This window comes from Erigeron canadensis, chromosome 9 (genome assembly GCF_010389155.1).
Source record: "Erigeron canadensis isolate Cc75 chromosome 9, C_canadensis_v1, whole genome shotgun sequence".
Classification (NCBI taxonomy): Eukaryota; Viridiplantae; Streptophyta; class Magnoliopsida; order Asterales; family Asteraceae; genus Erigeron; species Erigeron canadensis.
In genome coordinates this window covers 4,512,575-4,528,666 of record NC_057769.1, presented here as the reverse complement: position 1 = coordinate 4,528,666, position 16,092 = coordinate 4,512,575, and the positions used below count along the sequence as shown (strand labels likewise).

Genomic DNA, 16,092 nt, shown 5'->3' with positions numbered 1-16,092 from the left:
TCTTTTTGGTAGGATTTCGACAAAAAAAATACAAATACAAAATAAAGATGAAAGCTGTGGCTTCTACGTAAAGTATCAAAAAGTTTCTTTGTGTTCATGATTAATAGTTGTTACTTTCTTTCTTCTAGGAAATGACACAAAAACTTACACATGGGAGGTTCAGAAAAGACTTCATGTTCATGATTCGGATCTAAGTTTCAATTACAAATGTAACAAACAAAAACGTGTATTTCGCCTTCATATCTCAACTGTTAATTAGGCAACATTCCCCCAACCATGTGAACGCTGTCTAAAATATCACGCTTTAGTTTATCAAGCTACTTCGTATACGCTGTCTAAAATATCATGTTTGTTGTTGCGTCCACTTTTCTAATGTTTCTAGCTCCTACTTACCCTTTTAATTAAACTGTATAATTGGTAGAAACCGATACCAAACTTGAAGTATTTGTTTTAAAGGAAAAAGAGATATATACATATACTAGTGCGTTCATTATCTAGTCGTATATGTTATGCGTCTCTATAAATTAACTTATACAAGTCAAAATCTACATGTAATTAAGTCTTTTTAGCCCTTGAGTGGAGAATTATAGCTAAAACTGTCCCTAAAAAACAAAGGCTACCCCAAATTATGAAACTTGTTTGATAACATGTCGTGCCCATGCAAATTCCATCATCGTTAAGCCCTTGTTTGCGGTATAGTAACGCTGCCAAGTTTCCAAAGAAGAATGACCCTATAGGGATATTAGTGACCAAAATGTTATGGTTCACACCAAAGTTCTTGGCCCCAAAAAGCTCGGCCGTGGTTGAGACAGACATCGAGGTGATGGCTCCCGTGCATATCCCGATGGTTGCCGTGCTTATGTAAAGACACATGTTACTGTTGTTGAGAAGTAAGAAGAAGGCGGAGGTCATCGGTACCATCATAAGTGCTATGAGTGCTGGTCTTGAAACTTTGCCTTTGGTCCTGAAAAAGAGAAACATTTTTGGGGTCTTAGTACATTAATGAAATCGTAAATGTTGAAGTTTCCATAATTATAGTTTGGTAGCAAGTGACAATAGCCCAGTGGGTCTCCCAAGTCTTTCAGCAAGTCGAAGACGGTATTGGGACCCAAAACCCGTGGAAGACGGCATTGGGAGTTACTCTACTTTTTGATCAAGAGATCGGGTTCGAGTCTTAAGGGTGAAAATTTTACCTCTAATTAAGTTACGTTGTCGTGTTGTTTGACGGATTATTAAAGGCTTTTTCTTGTAATTTTTGCGGTAACATTCGTTCAAAAGTAAATGTATAGTCCATTGGATCAGATGAATGGCTCCGCTATCGAAATGTTAAAAAGAAGTTTGGTAGGAATAGTGGCAATGCTGAATAAATGAATACCAAAAATGGTGGCAAAAGTGAGACCTAGGCTTGAATTATTTTCAACCATAACATTCTATGTCAACATTGAATGTCACATTAAATATTCATGTACAACACAACCTTGTTGGGAGTCTAAATTGTAAGGTTTGCCATTTTTCCACGATATCGGCTTACATTTTATGCATTAACAGCCGCATATTAATCTTGATATTATTAGGGTTATTATTATGCATTTAAGTAATGAGATGATTCGCATAGATTATAATCCTTTAAAGTTGATCTAACTTTGTAGGTAAATGTTAGATCAACTTAACCATTGGATTAAATCCAATGGTCAAAATATCCGATTTACATAGAGTAAAAAGTTAAATCAACTTTAACCATAAATCCAGTGGTCAAATATCCGATTTGCATAGGGTAAATTCTTCCAAGTAACTTTTGTTTTATTCTGATTCTAGACTAGCTAGATATACAGATCACCATGTAATAATTTGTGTAACAATTTATGGGGTTTCATGTTTGAATTCCACTAAATCACATTATTGGATAATCTAAACAAAGAAGACCTTATATTATATAATGAAAACATATTCTGTTACAGAGTACTCCATAAGTCGTTAACAAATGGAAATGGGACTCTCACAATGCAAAATAAGATATGAAAAAGATGGGACAAAATGAATAGCTAACTTCATTCCATTTGTTATCATTAAATTTTCATGTTATCAAGGTATCCGATTTGTATTTTCAACTTCATTTTCCAAATTTGTAAATGGAGCCATCATTAAAAAAAGGGATATTGGTAGTTAGATTTATGGTACGTTCTTATAAATGAGACACAAACCAAGAAGATAGAATATCAAGTTAATGAACCACCATTCCAACATATGGGTTTGGCCGGTAATAAATATTTATAAAAGTAGTTTGTGACTTTAAAGTATCTAGCTAGTTTACTTTTCGAAGATCCCATATACTTTTTGTTTGCACGTGGTAAAAACCCAATTATATATGCGACTCTTCATGAGATATGCTAAGTTTGACAAATTTTATTCCGAATTTCACATTTCAATGCCAAAAGAACTAAATTTATCTAATCAATTTCTTACAATAATCATACACCAATGTATTTTTATTTTTCAAAAGATTTAGAATTAGCTAGAGCCATGTGAATTGTTTGGTTTTCTCGGGCCAAAAAGACCTCTTGGTTACTCAACCCATGTTATTGGATTGTTCTTGATTGTTCTATAATAAAGTTAAAAAATGCCAAAAGAATATATATAAAAAAAACAGTATAAGTCATTACGTACCTTGATATATAGTAGTCAAGTAGGCAAGGAAAGATACGACCAAAGAACCCAAAAGAAGAAGCCAATGACACCAAAGAAGAAGTTTTTGAACTCCCACGAGACTCCACGATTTGTCCCAAATTGTTCAAATACACCATGCCAACTGTTGCACCAAACATATACACAAAGAAATATAACCAAAAGTTTAATCTCTTCAACATTACTTTGTAGCCCATTTCTTGACCCTCATCACTACTCACAAACAGTCCTTGATCTTTAACCACATCTTCATTATTTACCCCTCCATTTTCTACTGCCATGCAACTCTCATCACATACCTTCTTGCCATAGTTTCTTATCAAGCATTTATTCTCCATTCTTTCTCTTAACTTCTCCATCAATGGAACCACTAATGGTGCCACCAAGAACACACACAAACCAATCAAGATTACTAAAGGAGGACATACTCGTTTAGTATATCCTAAACTCGTAATCACGGCAAAAGTTCCTGTAAATATTGTGATTGCAAATATTACAAGAAATCCGCTAGATAATCTTCTTGATCGTGGCGTACTAGTCACACGAACCAACGGTGAGGATATCACACAAACTATAAGGGGTAGAATGCAATTCAACAAAAGATATGATCTTGCTCTTTCTATTGATGATGAAGAGGATTTAAAAAACATATCAATTACGTCCGAATATATTTTTGCACTTAACCCTTGATAACTAGTCGTTAACCCAACCGCTAATTGTCGATCAAAAGGGAAGTTTTCTATAGCGATCACGTAACAAACTGTGTTGATCCAACAAATGCTGTTTCCACCCAAAATTGTTAGCAATACAACAAGACCGTATGGCAAAGAGGATATATTATTTGTAAGAAGGAAAAGATATTGAATGCCATAACCAATGAACCCGAGCGAGGATCCTATCAAAAGAACGAGCCAAAGAGGGAGATACACCGCGGCTATGCCAGATAGAAAACCGAAAAGTTTTCCAGCGTCAGAAGCGAAAGCTAAGTTGTTGAGTTGAATTTGTGAGAGTGAAAGAAGGAATTTGAGTTGAGATGAGTACGCTGGGAAGTTTGTGTTTGTCCCACTTATGGATTGAAGCCAAATTGTACCTACTAAGCTTAACCATTGAAGAGTCATTTAAAGAAGTGGTTAATTTCTTGAAGTTTATAAAGAGTGTTTTTTGATTTTTTTTTTTTTTTTTGTTAAGCAAGAATTGGATGGAAATAAGATATGGAGTAGTGAATTAGTGTGTGTTTATGTATGCAAAAGTTGTTACAAGGAGTGATATATATGAAGCATATGTATATGATATGATCATGTGGTTTAATGAAAGGCCACCACCATTTGTACTACGTACACATGGTGTTTGTTTGGAGATGCATACACGAATATGAATGCAGCAAAGGGGTCATTTATTATGGAGTTGCATTCGCAAGGATTACATTTGCTTGACATCAAACATCAAAGAGTCAAATCATTTTTAATCAAAAATAGAAAAAAATCACTTTAGAAATGCATAATTATACACCATGACAGTTATGCACTTAAGCGCTCTCTAAAATTTATAAATTATTTCTCAGTTAATAAATGACGTTACAATATCTATAACCCCTTATAAAGCATATTGATCTCTTATATTTTAGAAAATTCAACACTTTATATTCAAAATATGTACCCTTATTTCTTAATCATAATTCCCCTTAAACACCTATTCTATACTTTTATACAATTTAATAAATAAAACAACCCTCTTTTTAAATGTTATAGAAGAATTATCTAAAATACCATTAATAATTAAAATACAATATCAGTCATTTATTCAAAATATCTCCATTAACTTTTTACATTAATTATCTAAAATCCCATTAATGATTAAAATACAATATCAGTCATTTATCCAAAATATCTCCATTAACTTTTTACATCAATTATCTACACCACTCGACGCCGCCTCCACTACCAACACTCACTCCCATCACCACACTGTTGCCGCCACAACCACCGACGCATTGCGCGGGTACCGTGCTAGTATATCTGTAACATCCGCGAAATTTGACCGTTTGAATTTACATGTAATTTGACTAATATTCTTATTTAATGACACGATTTTGTGCATTTTATGATTAAATGACTAGATTACGTGTTTGACAGTTCGATTGACCGACTTATTATGTGACTCAATACGTGACGAATATCTAATTTAACTAAATATGTGTATGGGTCAACCCATGGATCATACCCACACCCATGACTCAACTTTTGACCTAACCTTATCCACCCTCTCCTCACACTCACTCCCATCTCCTTATCATCATATCTCAAATTTGGTAGTCAAAGTGTAGGAAATTCTTCAAACGGGTCAAAAATCGGATTTGAGCTTTTGGTGAAGGTTTTGGTAAGTAAAATTCATCTCATAATCATCATTTTGTGTTAAAATCATGTTTCTAGTCAAAATTAAGTATTCTTGAGTCAAAGTTTAAGTCAAAACCAAAATGGGTCAAAATTAGGGTTACAAAGTGAGTAATTTCAGTCAAATTTGGATTTAGGCTAAAAAAGGTTGTTTTGAGTCAATTTTTGAAGTGGGCTATGTTTAAATATGTTCATACAAGCTTTCAAAATGAGTCCAAGCTTTCCAAATCCGGATTTAAGTGAAATTAGGGTTTTTGTCAAAAAGTCAAAAATGGGTTAAGAACGAATTGAACACAAATTAAGTCTCATAAATGAATTGGTGATATGGGTTTTGTTTGGTTATGATTAATTACGAGTAACAATGTATGAAGTGGGTTTAAAGAATCAAAGAACGAATTAATTGAGCTAATTAGTGTTTTGAAGTGGATTTGGGTGTGATTTGTCTTGGATTCGTGTTATGGAAAGAGTTTGAAGATGAGTTTTGCTCAAATTATATTGATAACATGATTGATGGCTTCCAAATGGTTCTAAAATGGTCAAATCGATTTTTGGGTTGAATTAGGGTTTTCCAAGGGTTATGATTTGGGTCAAGAACGAGTTTGGACAAAATTAGATGTTATGGATTGAGTCTGTGTTTTGGGTTATGTTCATTTATGCTTGAAAATTAGTTTGGGAGTATTTCCTAAATGATTTTGAGGTAAAAAAAACTTGGGTGTAATTTGGGTCGATTTTGTGCAGGTTTTTAACGCCCGATAATTTTGAGGACTGCTTTTGACAACAGTTCACAACCCATATGAACTAATCAGAACCCAGATCTGTTAATTTTTAACGTCTGTTAGTTCTAAGGATTTAGTTTGATAACATTTATACGAACTATTTAAAAACCATATGTAAAGTCTTGATTCGTAAACATGTTATGTACATTGATAGGTTGTGGGTGCGTGACGATTGAATGTTTATAACTTAATCTTAACTTGTTATTGCTTGACAAAGGTGAGTTCCGTAGCTTTCTACTCGCTTGAGATTCGGGCTGGAAAGTGTACATGTGTTTGTTTGATTGATTGACGGTTTATTGATTGTTTGGTTGATTTTGCGCATCATTGTAACATTATGATTTATTTAGGGTAGTTTTGCCTACATGGAAGTCAGTTATGCCTTCAAAGGATTTTAGATGTGGCGGAAAGGCTGCGGGTAACCCTATATATAAGCATCTAGAACTTGATGAAAGTAAAACCCTCCGAAGTGTATGTATGTGTTGTTTTAGGGGAATTGATGAATATTGGGATTGTGTTGGAATAAACATTTATGCATTGTTACACTTGACTTGTGCGGCACACACACAAGCTTACTTTATTTACGTGATACACACGCAAGCATACTTATTTGTGCGGTACACACGCGAGCATACCTTATTTGAGCGGTACACACGCAAGCATACTTAAATTGTTGCATTGATGGCGTGGTTGACACACATTTGATATAGATTATGACATTGCATACATACGATACATGATTTGACGTTGGCATCACTTGTACTCATTACTTACACGTATTTACATTACTCCATAGGATTTTGTTGTGATTTGACATTGTGATTAGTGACAATGGTTCCTTGTGAACCCTAGGCAAGATGCTTGATTTGATAGATTGATTGGACTCGGGCTTGGAGTTACATGGATCAAGGATTTATTTGCCCTTCTTTTGCATTATGCTTAGGATCGTTTGTCATCTTTTGGATTGTTTTGTAAACGTTTGATGACTACTTGCTCCTTATGCATTTTGTGCTTGTATTTGACTTACCTTGTTGAATTCACTGAATTCCTTTAATCTTATTTAGTTGCCTACGATAATTCTATCATGTGCTATTTAATTTCTGTAATATTCCAAGCCCTAGCTCGGGGTGTTACAATATCATAAAACATTTATGTTTTATATAAGGTCATTTATATATAAACCTCTAAGTGATCGAGTTTATATTGAATAGTACACAGTAGTTATAAACAAATAACAAGATGGGCTAGAAACGCAAACCGGGTTTAAACAGATTGGGCATCAAAACACCATGTCTCAAAAATTGAGATGTCATCACTACTTAGGTAGAGTGGTAAAGGCTTTGGCTTCTCGAGAAAAACCAAGATTTAACTTTTAGTAAATGTTGTATCATGTAGTTTAATAAAAACTAGCACGGTACCCGCGATATGCGACGGTGTTTGTGGCGGCGACGGTGTGGTGGTGGAATCAACGGTTGGTGGTGGAGGCGGTGTCAAGTGATATAGATACTTGATGTAAATGTAATTGATTAAAGAGTTAACGAGATATTTTAAAAGATTAAAGACCATAAGTGTAATATATCATTAAGGGTATTTTAGATATTTTCCCCCATGTAATTTTCAACATGAGGTTATTCTTTTTATAATATAGTATAGATAGTGTAAGATTTGTTGTTAAAAAAAAACCCATATAAACAGAGACTAATGAATGAAGATGCGTGCAAGAGAAGGTTTTCGAAGATCTCCTCATTATTCCCTCAAATAAACAACAAGAATGCATATCGTTTAAGTTGATAACATTAAAAACGGGTAATGATCAATCTTCTTAAGTTGTTAGTCTAAAAATCCTCTTAGTTAATAAGATTGTTACATGTGAAAAATCAAAAGATGAAATTAAGAAAGAGAATTAGTAATATCCACATGTCACCATCTAAAACTATTAAAAGGATTTTTAGGCTAATTATTTAGGAGGATAAATCTTTTTCCATTAAAAACCCAAACATCAAACACATATTCTTAGATATCGCTATAGCCATAATTTGGCCCATCCACAACAGTTCTGTTACTCCAACATTAAGATTCAAAAGTGTGTTGTTGACTTGTTGTATAATTGTATTCCAAAGCAATATAAAATACATAAGTTGAATATTTTCCTTTTAGATTTCTTTCGTTACTCACACTAAGTACCTTATCAAAAAAAAAATAATAATAATAAAAATTACTCATATGTACACGCTAGATATATATATATATATATAGGGGGACAAATATTTTCAACACCTATATCTATATATCTAATAAAACAATAGTTATCTTAGCTTTTTAAAGTCATCCAACTCAACTTAAAGCTATCTTTAGATTTTGTCACATAAGATATTTCCTATATGTCATTTTTATGAATTTTTCCCATTTAATATATACTACATTCATTTTTTGTTACAATATCAATAAAATAAAATCACAACATATTATGAATAAAATAATCAATTTTTAGTTTGTTTCCAAATAAATAATTGCTAGCACCTTTTTTCCAATATATAAGTTTGTTAATTACTAACATATAGAAGCGTCTATATCAATATGTGTTTTATACTAAATCAATATAACAAGTTTATTTCACAAAATTGTTGTTGCTAATTGTTTGTATGTATTCTAATATTTTGTTTGTCCACTCATTTATGCAGTGGATTTGACTATCAAGAAAATTTTGAATATTTGATTTTTAAATATTTTTAATTATTTTATATAATTTTTTATCTAAGCGTTGCTTATTAAAGATTTTATTGATTCAATACTAAAAGTTTTGAAAATATAATTCAAGAGTCGCGCATCGTGTGGGGTAAAAATCCTTATATATATATATATATAAAATATTCGTCGAGGGAATTGTCACAAACTATCGAGCAAGAATGCTCCTCATGCAAAACATGACAAATGATCCTCAATACATGTGTTGTTGATGGATCCTAACAAAGGCAGGGAAGTTAGATAATATGATTTTGTACATATATATAGATACCAAAATCTACTAACGTAAATTGCATCTTTAGAAAAAACGTTTCTTGTGAGCCTCAAGTTGGCCCCTTTTTCTTTTTAATTTAGGCATGCCTACTTTCCTCATGGATATTGTTTTGTTTACGTTTTCTTGACCTTTTTTTTCTATAAACTCATATTCAAGTCTCTTAAAAAAAAAAATAAGTGAATAACATTTACTTTGATAACAAAAATAGATAGAGAACGACAATAATAAGGCTTTTACCAGCACAACGTTCTCGTTCTCATACTTTCTCAACCGTTTATAAAAGAACATGAATGGCAAAAAGGTTTTTTCTCAGTATATTTTCTAAAGAAAGTCAGAAAGAAGTATACATTTTCTCATGAGAAAACATTTCTCACAAAAGAGGTGGGCATTAACTTTTTAAAATCCTTAGAGTGCTTTAGTTGGGAAAAAAACCCTTTGTTTTTAATTTTTGATTTCTAATAAAACATGAAAAATAAAAAACGCGTTTAAATCATAATTTTACAAAAATGTTTTTCATGAAAAAACAAAACATTATTTTCCATTTTTCTGTGAAAAATTAAAAAAAACCTTTTTTATTATTTTCCACCTTTTATTTTTCATTTTTTATATTTTGAAAGCCTCAAATTGTTTTACATTTTCAATTAAAGTTTTGAATATGTTTTCAAAATTTTTATTTGTTTTCTATAAATGAAAAACTCATTTCATTTTTTAGAAAATTAGAAATATAAAACTAGAATACCTTTTTCACAACTAAACGTGCCTTTACAATTTAGAAAAAAGGTTTAACTTTTTCCAAAACATAATTAATTATTTGAGAAAGAAGTAAGAAAGATATGTAAAAAAACTATTTTGGATAATGATACTTTATAGGAAAATAATAAATTCTCTTATTCAATCATTTTAAAAGGGAGCACATACTTGTATTACATATTTTTATTGATACACCTCACTGTACAACTGATATAACAAACAATGCAAACATATAATGCATAATTGTGATAGCTTTATCAAAATAGGTGATACTATTATCAATTTCCATCTTAAAAGTCTTCTTAACATAACCATTAATGAAAAAAATGATGTGATTTTGGGATTGAAATTCTCTTAAGTTGGAAATAACTTGAGGGTTAAGTTAAAAGTATCTCAACCGTTTGATTAAAATCAAAAGTTAAAAAAGTTAATCTTTGAATCATAATCTTTTATTTTAACTCAAGGGTTAAAATTCCCCCAGTCAAGTAGGGGAACTTAAAAGAAATCTCCACCTGTGATCCTGATAATAAAAAAGAAATGAAAAAATGTGATGATTAGATAAGACTTTACTATGCCCTCAAATTTCACTTTTACGAGTATTATTTATCTTGTTTTATTTATGTCACAAAACAATTCTTAATTTTTTTGATTGCCTTAGCTACTTTTTTTTTTATCTCAACTACTAAAATTACCCTTATACCCTTATAATCATTGAGTTTTTAAAGAATTTCAAATTTTGGTGTGAATCAAATTCAAAAATAAATGTCAGTACATGAAGTAAAAGAGGTGGTCAATGGGCGACTTGTTAGCTAACGACTTCCGATTGTCAGACATACAAGAATATTAATATTTTAATTTTCTACAAATTTCACATATGGATATAATGATTAGGTTGAATAAATATATAAATGATATATGCATAGAAATGTTAAAGCAGAAAAAGTAATATGAATAGGAGCAATAACATTTTTATTTTTGATGTGCGAATGGTCAGAGACTGTTTATTCCACTATCGACACCTACGTCTTTCGGGCATGACGTCATTTTAACTTTTAGGGAATCACAGAAGAAAGGAAACCTCTCATTAATCCTTTAAATGTCATGATGGTTAATAGGAGTAAACCTTACTCCATCAAGATTCAAAGCTGAGTCTACCTAGGTCCAAGACCTCATGAGAGGACTAAGATACCACTCAAATTTTACCTTGATGAGCTTTTGGGAACATATTATTGTTAGAAAACTCACTCATCAACAATGATAAACATATATTTTTTTACGAAAATCGGTCTACCAAGCCCAAAGTAAAAAAAATTAAGGCGGGTCCAAAACAAATTGGATAATGCAAGCCCAAATATAGAAAAAAGTAAAAATTCCATGCTACTATTCTTTACACAAAAATCGATGTTTAAACGATCAAATTCTTTCTCTTTCTAACGATAGATTTTATTTACACTATCTAACAAAACGTCAAAATACATGAGAACGGTACTCGCACATTGCAGCGGTGATGGAGGTGCTGGCAGGCTGGTGATGTAATGGCAATGGCGGCGGTGGTGACGGGGATGAGGTTTAAAAATTTATCGAACGTATATCGACTGACTCACTGATCACTCTAATGAAAGAACATGAAATTTTTCGAACACCATATAATTTTTATAATTTATCGATGTACGATTTTAGAAATAAAAGATTTTGAATGAATTAAAATAATAAAATGATTTATGAAGGAGAGAAAAAAATGATTGGTAGATATTTGACGAGAAAGAAAGAGTATTATAGTTATTTTAGATAAATATAGAATAGATAGGAAGGACATTTTGGTCAGGTACTTAGAATGAATATTGAAAATTTAAGTTCAATGTTAAAAATCTAATAAAAATCTGTTTTATAATATAATATAGATATAGATAAAAATAAAGCTACAGAGTGACAAGTTCAATTAGTACTAACGTATTTTGGTTAGTACAGGTTAATTAGACATAAATATTTTATGCTCACTATGAATACACGTTTCTAAAAACTATTACGCGTTTAATATCTGATACTTTGAAAATAGATCCCAATCCCTCAATGGACAATAGCATATATGGTCCAAATACTTTGGAGGTCTCATTCTGGGCCGGATCAATCGATCGAGGATGGAGAGAGGTACACATGTAGCCCATAAAACTGATATTACTATCACAATCAAAAATCAATTAATTCTAAATAAAACCGACGAGTAAATCGTAGTATATCTATACTTCCTTATAAAGCATTTTGAAGTTTTATTTATGGCATCTCTTAAAAAATTAAAATAACTTTTTTTTTTCTTCCAAAAAGCCCCTTTCACTATATATATGGTTCTCAAAATGATCCTCTGTACACTACAACACTAAATTACCGTATCTACCCTGATAACAAATTGTCATTCCTAAAACAAAATTCCGCCGCAACGTGCGGGTATTATGCTCGTGGAGAGATGTAAACATGTAGCCATGTATTTTTAACATATATAGTTACTAGGTTATACCCGGGCGTTGCCCCAAGCTATTTTATTTCTCATTGATTTCTCATAAATAATATACAACAAAACGATCATAGAATTTAGTGGCAGAGCTACACGGAGGGCAAAAGTGGTCGTAGCAACCATATAGTGTGTATAAAATTTTATATTTTCAATACTGTTTTTTAATATTAGTGTAATTCAAAGCTAACTGACCTCACAAAAGCATACATTTAGAATCTCATATGTTCATCTTAACTCTATTTAAGATTATTGGTACATTTTAAACACTATAAAGTATGTTTGGCAAAGGTAGATGTAGCTTTTAGATAAAGTTGTAAGCTCTAGCTTTTAAACAAAATGGTTACCTAAAGCTTTTATTTCCTAGATATGTTTTATATGGTTGATGTAGCTAGGTATTTGTGTAATTTAAAAAATTAAAAGTTTCATCGAAATTAAAAGCTCCTGAAACGCTACTGTGTTTTGGAATTTTTTTTTTCAAATAAAAGTTAAAGATAGTTACATCTAAACAAAGTTTTAACAATATATGAGCTTTTAGTTTAAAAGTAAAGTTAAAGGTCTTGAAAATCTCTTGAAAAGCTTGTGACAAAGATAGCCTAATGAAAATAGAAAACAGATTTGTAAATTAAAATTGATTATTGTAATATTATTTTGGATTTAGAAATATGAGATTTGAATCATTATTAGATTTTTAACATAGCTAATGTGATTTATATATTATGATTTTTAAACAAATTGTAATCTTAACATCAATTTATTCAGCATTGTAATCTTAACATCAAATTTATTCAGCTACCTGCATAATATGCGGGTTGATTAGCTAGTATATTATACAAAGCTATAATATACGCTAATGAGAACAAAAAGGATAGAGTAGATAGCATGGATAAACTAATAACCGGATACTTTTAGTGACGAAATGCCAAATGAGATAGACAACATTGAAATGTAATCTACAGCTAAAATGTAAATGAAAAATATTAAAAATGTCAATTATTAAAATGAAATGTGATATTAAAACTAATTTTGTTAAAACTTTAACACCAATTTAAGTGAAGGCACATAAAACCAATTTCAAAACTATTAACACCAACAAAGAAAAAAAATTAAAAATAGAGCATCGTACTAATTCGATTATGAAGGAAGTTATATCTATGGACTAAAAGCATCTCCAATGGTGAGTTAATGAAAAGCTTTTTTTGAAACAAAAAGTCTTTGTAAAAGTTGATATCATTGGAATGAATGGTTTTTTTGATGAATAGGTTGACAATCCTCAACCTTTTGATCAAAAGGTTTTTTCTTGTTTAGTGGTAAAAAAAAAGGCTTTAAAAAAAGCTATCCATTGGAGGAGATAACTTTTTAAGACGTTGAAAATGGTAAATGGATTAGGTGGCAAAATAAAAAGCTTTTAAAAGCTATTCTCCGTTGTGGATGGCCTAATCAAAATTCATTCATAAAAACACAAGAATTAATGCTTTTTTATATTAAAAAGAACATGCCTGCTCTTGGAATCCATGCAGTGATGAGGCTAGGGTTTTGCTTTTAAAAATTAGGATAAACGTCTTCTAATATAAAACCCTCAAATCCTAAAATTTATGGATTTGAAGTTATCTATTGTTATTCAAAATCGTATCAGTCCAAGGCAGAAAATGATATTGACAATATTTCTTGAAACTTATTACTGATGAAAAAAAACTTAGATCATGATCCAAAGGCAATGAAAATATATGTGAGGGATTTGAATTCCTATAAAATGAGGGACTTCCATTTCAATAAAATTAAGGAATTGATAAAAAAAAAGTTGAAATTATTAGGTGGAAAGCTATAATTAAATTCTCCTAAATTTTAACTAATATTCAAATTTTAAAAAAAATACGACAGCAAGATCCGTAAATATGTCAATTTGATATGGAATGAAAAACATGTCAAACTTGCCATAACTTTAATATCCTTTAATTACTATAACATCAACAATGATAAACAAAAAGAAACATAGATGAAGTGGTTTGTTTCTATGTTTCCTAAAAGATTGGCGTGGGTTCCAATCCCTTTGACAACATTTTTTTTTAAAATTAAAAACATTATTGCTCCTACTTACATGCTTATGTGGCTGCCGATATAGCGTTTACATGGACGCTAACGTGTTGCTCGGATTAATATGGTGACGCCACGTAAGAAAATGCTGATGTGGCGAGCTCAGAGACTGTCACGTGAGCACTTGGAGATAGCCTTTTAGATATAGATATAGATGTATATGTACGTAACATATACACCCTGAACATCATGGTGCACAGAACGACGGCAGTTGTTAAAAGGATAGCCATACGTAGTTTGACTACTATTACAAAGCGTGATATAATCATTTTCTTTGTACCTAGAACATCAAGAGATATTACTGTCTCATATATATATCATAAATGCTCGTTCTTCGATTTTAAAGTGACTACAACCTTTTGTTTAACAATCACGTATATAATTAAAATATCATTATTTCATTAACATTTATTATTAAGAAATTGTTTAACATGTGTCTTGGGAACATTTATAACGTACAACGTTTTTTTTTTTTAATTTATTAAATTTTAAAGGATAAATCGTCAAACGGCACGACACCTACGACATTCATTGTCATTTGGGGTAAAACATGCGCCCTCTTGAATTCGAACTCTGATTGCCTAAAGAACAAACCTTCAATGGAGGTCTGTGATGTTACCGGGCTATCAACCCATTGGCATTTAAAAACATTTAACTCTTTACTTTCCAAAAAGGAATATTCGATATACTAAATATTTTTTTTCCGAACATTCAGTCGGTATGCGACATCAGGGAAACCTTAGCGTATAATGGTGAAGTCTTGCACGTACCCTGAACAACGAGATGTTGACCATGGGCCGTTATAAGTATTCGGAGAAAAAAACCCAAGACTTATCATCCCTAAGGATCGAACTCAAAACCTTGAGTAAAACCTGAGATTTCTCTGACCAGTTGTACTAGTCATCATTGGCTCGATATACTAATTGAATGTTTTGTGATATTGGATAATCCCGATCATTAATTGTTAATCATTACTCCGTAATTGTTAAGACCAGACGACCAATTCGATATTTAAATGCTTGAGATTTGAATGGATATAAAGAAATGTTTGAGATTAGGCTATGAAATACGAGTATGATGTACTATATTACAAGTTTATTCGTGGAAGTTACTTGTGTGTTTAAATGAATAAGTGATATTGGTTATTATTCTTTTAGTATTATTAATATATTTATTATTTTTTAAGTTAATTTTAAATAGTAAAACATATTTCATGTTAAAAATCAGATCATGCTGATTGTAGAAGACTTATTAGAAATTGGCAAAATACCGTTTTGGTTTAGATCAACGGGTATTTTGGAAGTGGACAAGGCTCATTAATCATAAGATATTGGGGATTTTTTTTTCAAAATATCGGATTGCATCATAAATTGATGACTTGATATTAAATTTGATCTACCAGTATCACTGGAGGGCCGTGACACGATTATATTCTAGTAATCCGTTAATGATCCAAAAATTTAGGGTAAAAAAAAATTAAAATTAACAAAACCACACAAACGCCAATACCAAAAATAGATGTCATTTCTCGGGTCCAATGTAGGAAATAGTTACTGTATAAGGAAAAAAAGGGAACCACATTTTATCCCACAAATAAACCTCCTTCTCACAATACTGTACATTCTTAGGGACTCAATAACATACCATGTCACTATAGAAGAATCGCACTATATGGTCAAGTTGTTTTAACTCTTATATATATATAGCATTGTACCTACGCGATGCAGCGGCGGTTAATTTGGTGTTGATGACGATTGGCGGTGGTGATGGTGGCCGTGGTGATGGCGTTCATGGTGGGTGCAACTCTGTAAGTAATTTGTGTAAATGTAATTGATGTAAAGTGATAGTAGATATAGTTTAGAAGATAAATGATTAATG

General features: G+C 31.4%; 1 protein-coding gene across 1 annotated transcript; it reads right to left on the bottom strand.

Moving 5' to 3' along the window:
* Nucleotides 1–428: 428 nt before the first annotated feature.
* On the bottom strand, nt 429–3,930 carry LOC122582609 (protein NUCLEAR FUSION DEFECTIVE 4). The gene is made up of 2 exons (XM_043755022.1): nt 2,665–3,930; nt 429–964 (listed from the first exon to the last, which is right to left on the bottom strand). Exons 1-2 carry the CDS (start codon nt 3,798–3,800, stop codon nt 556–558), a joined length of 1,545 nt encoding a protein of 514 aa, XP_043610957.1. The 5' UTR covers nt 3,801–3,930; the 3' UTR covers nt 429–555.
* Nucleotides 3,931–16,092: the final 12,162 nt, after the last annotated feature.

Bases quoted from the DNA above. Each gene is read 5' to 3' on its own strand.
- LOC122582609 (XM_043755022.1), bottom strand. From the start codon at position 3,800: ATGACTCTTCAATGGTTAAGCTTAGTAGGTACAATTTGGCTTCAATCC. The intron at 965-2,664 runs GTACGTAATGAC...TCTCTTTTTCAG, and splicing joins CTTGACTACTATATATCAAG to GACCAAAGGCAAAGTTTCAA.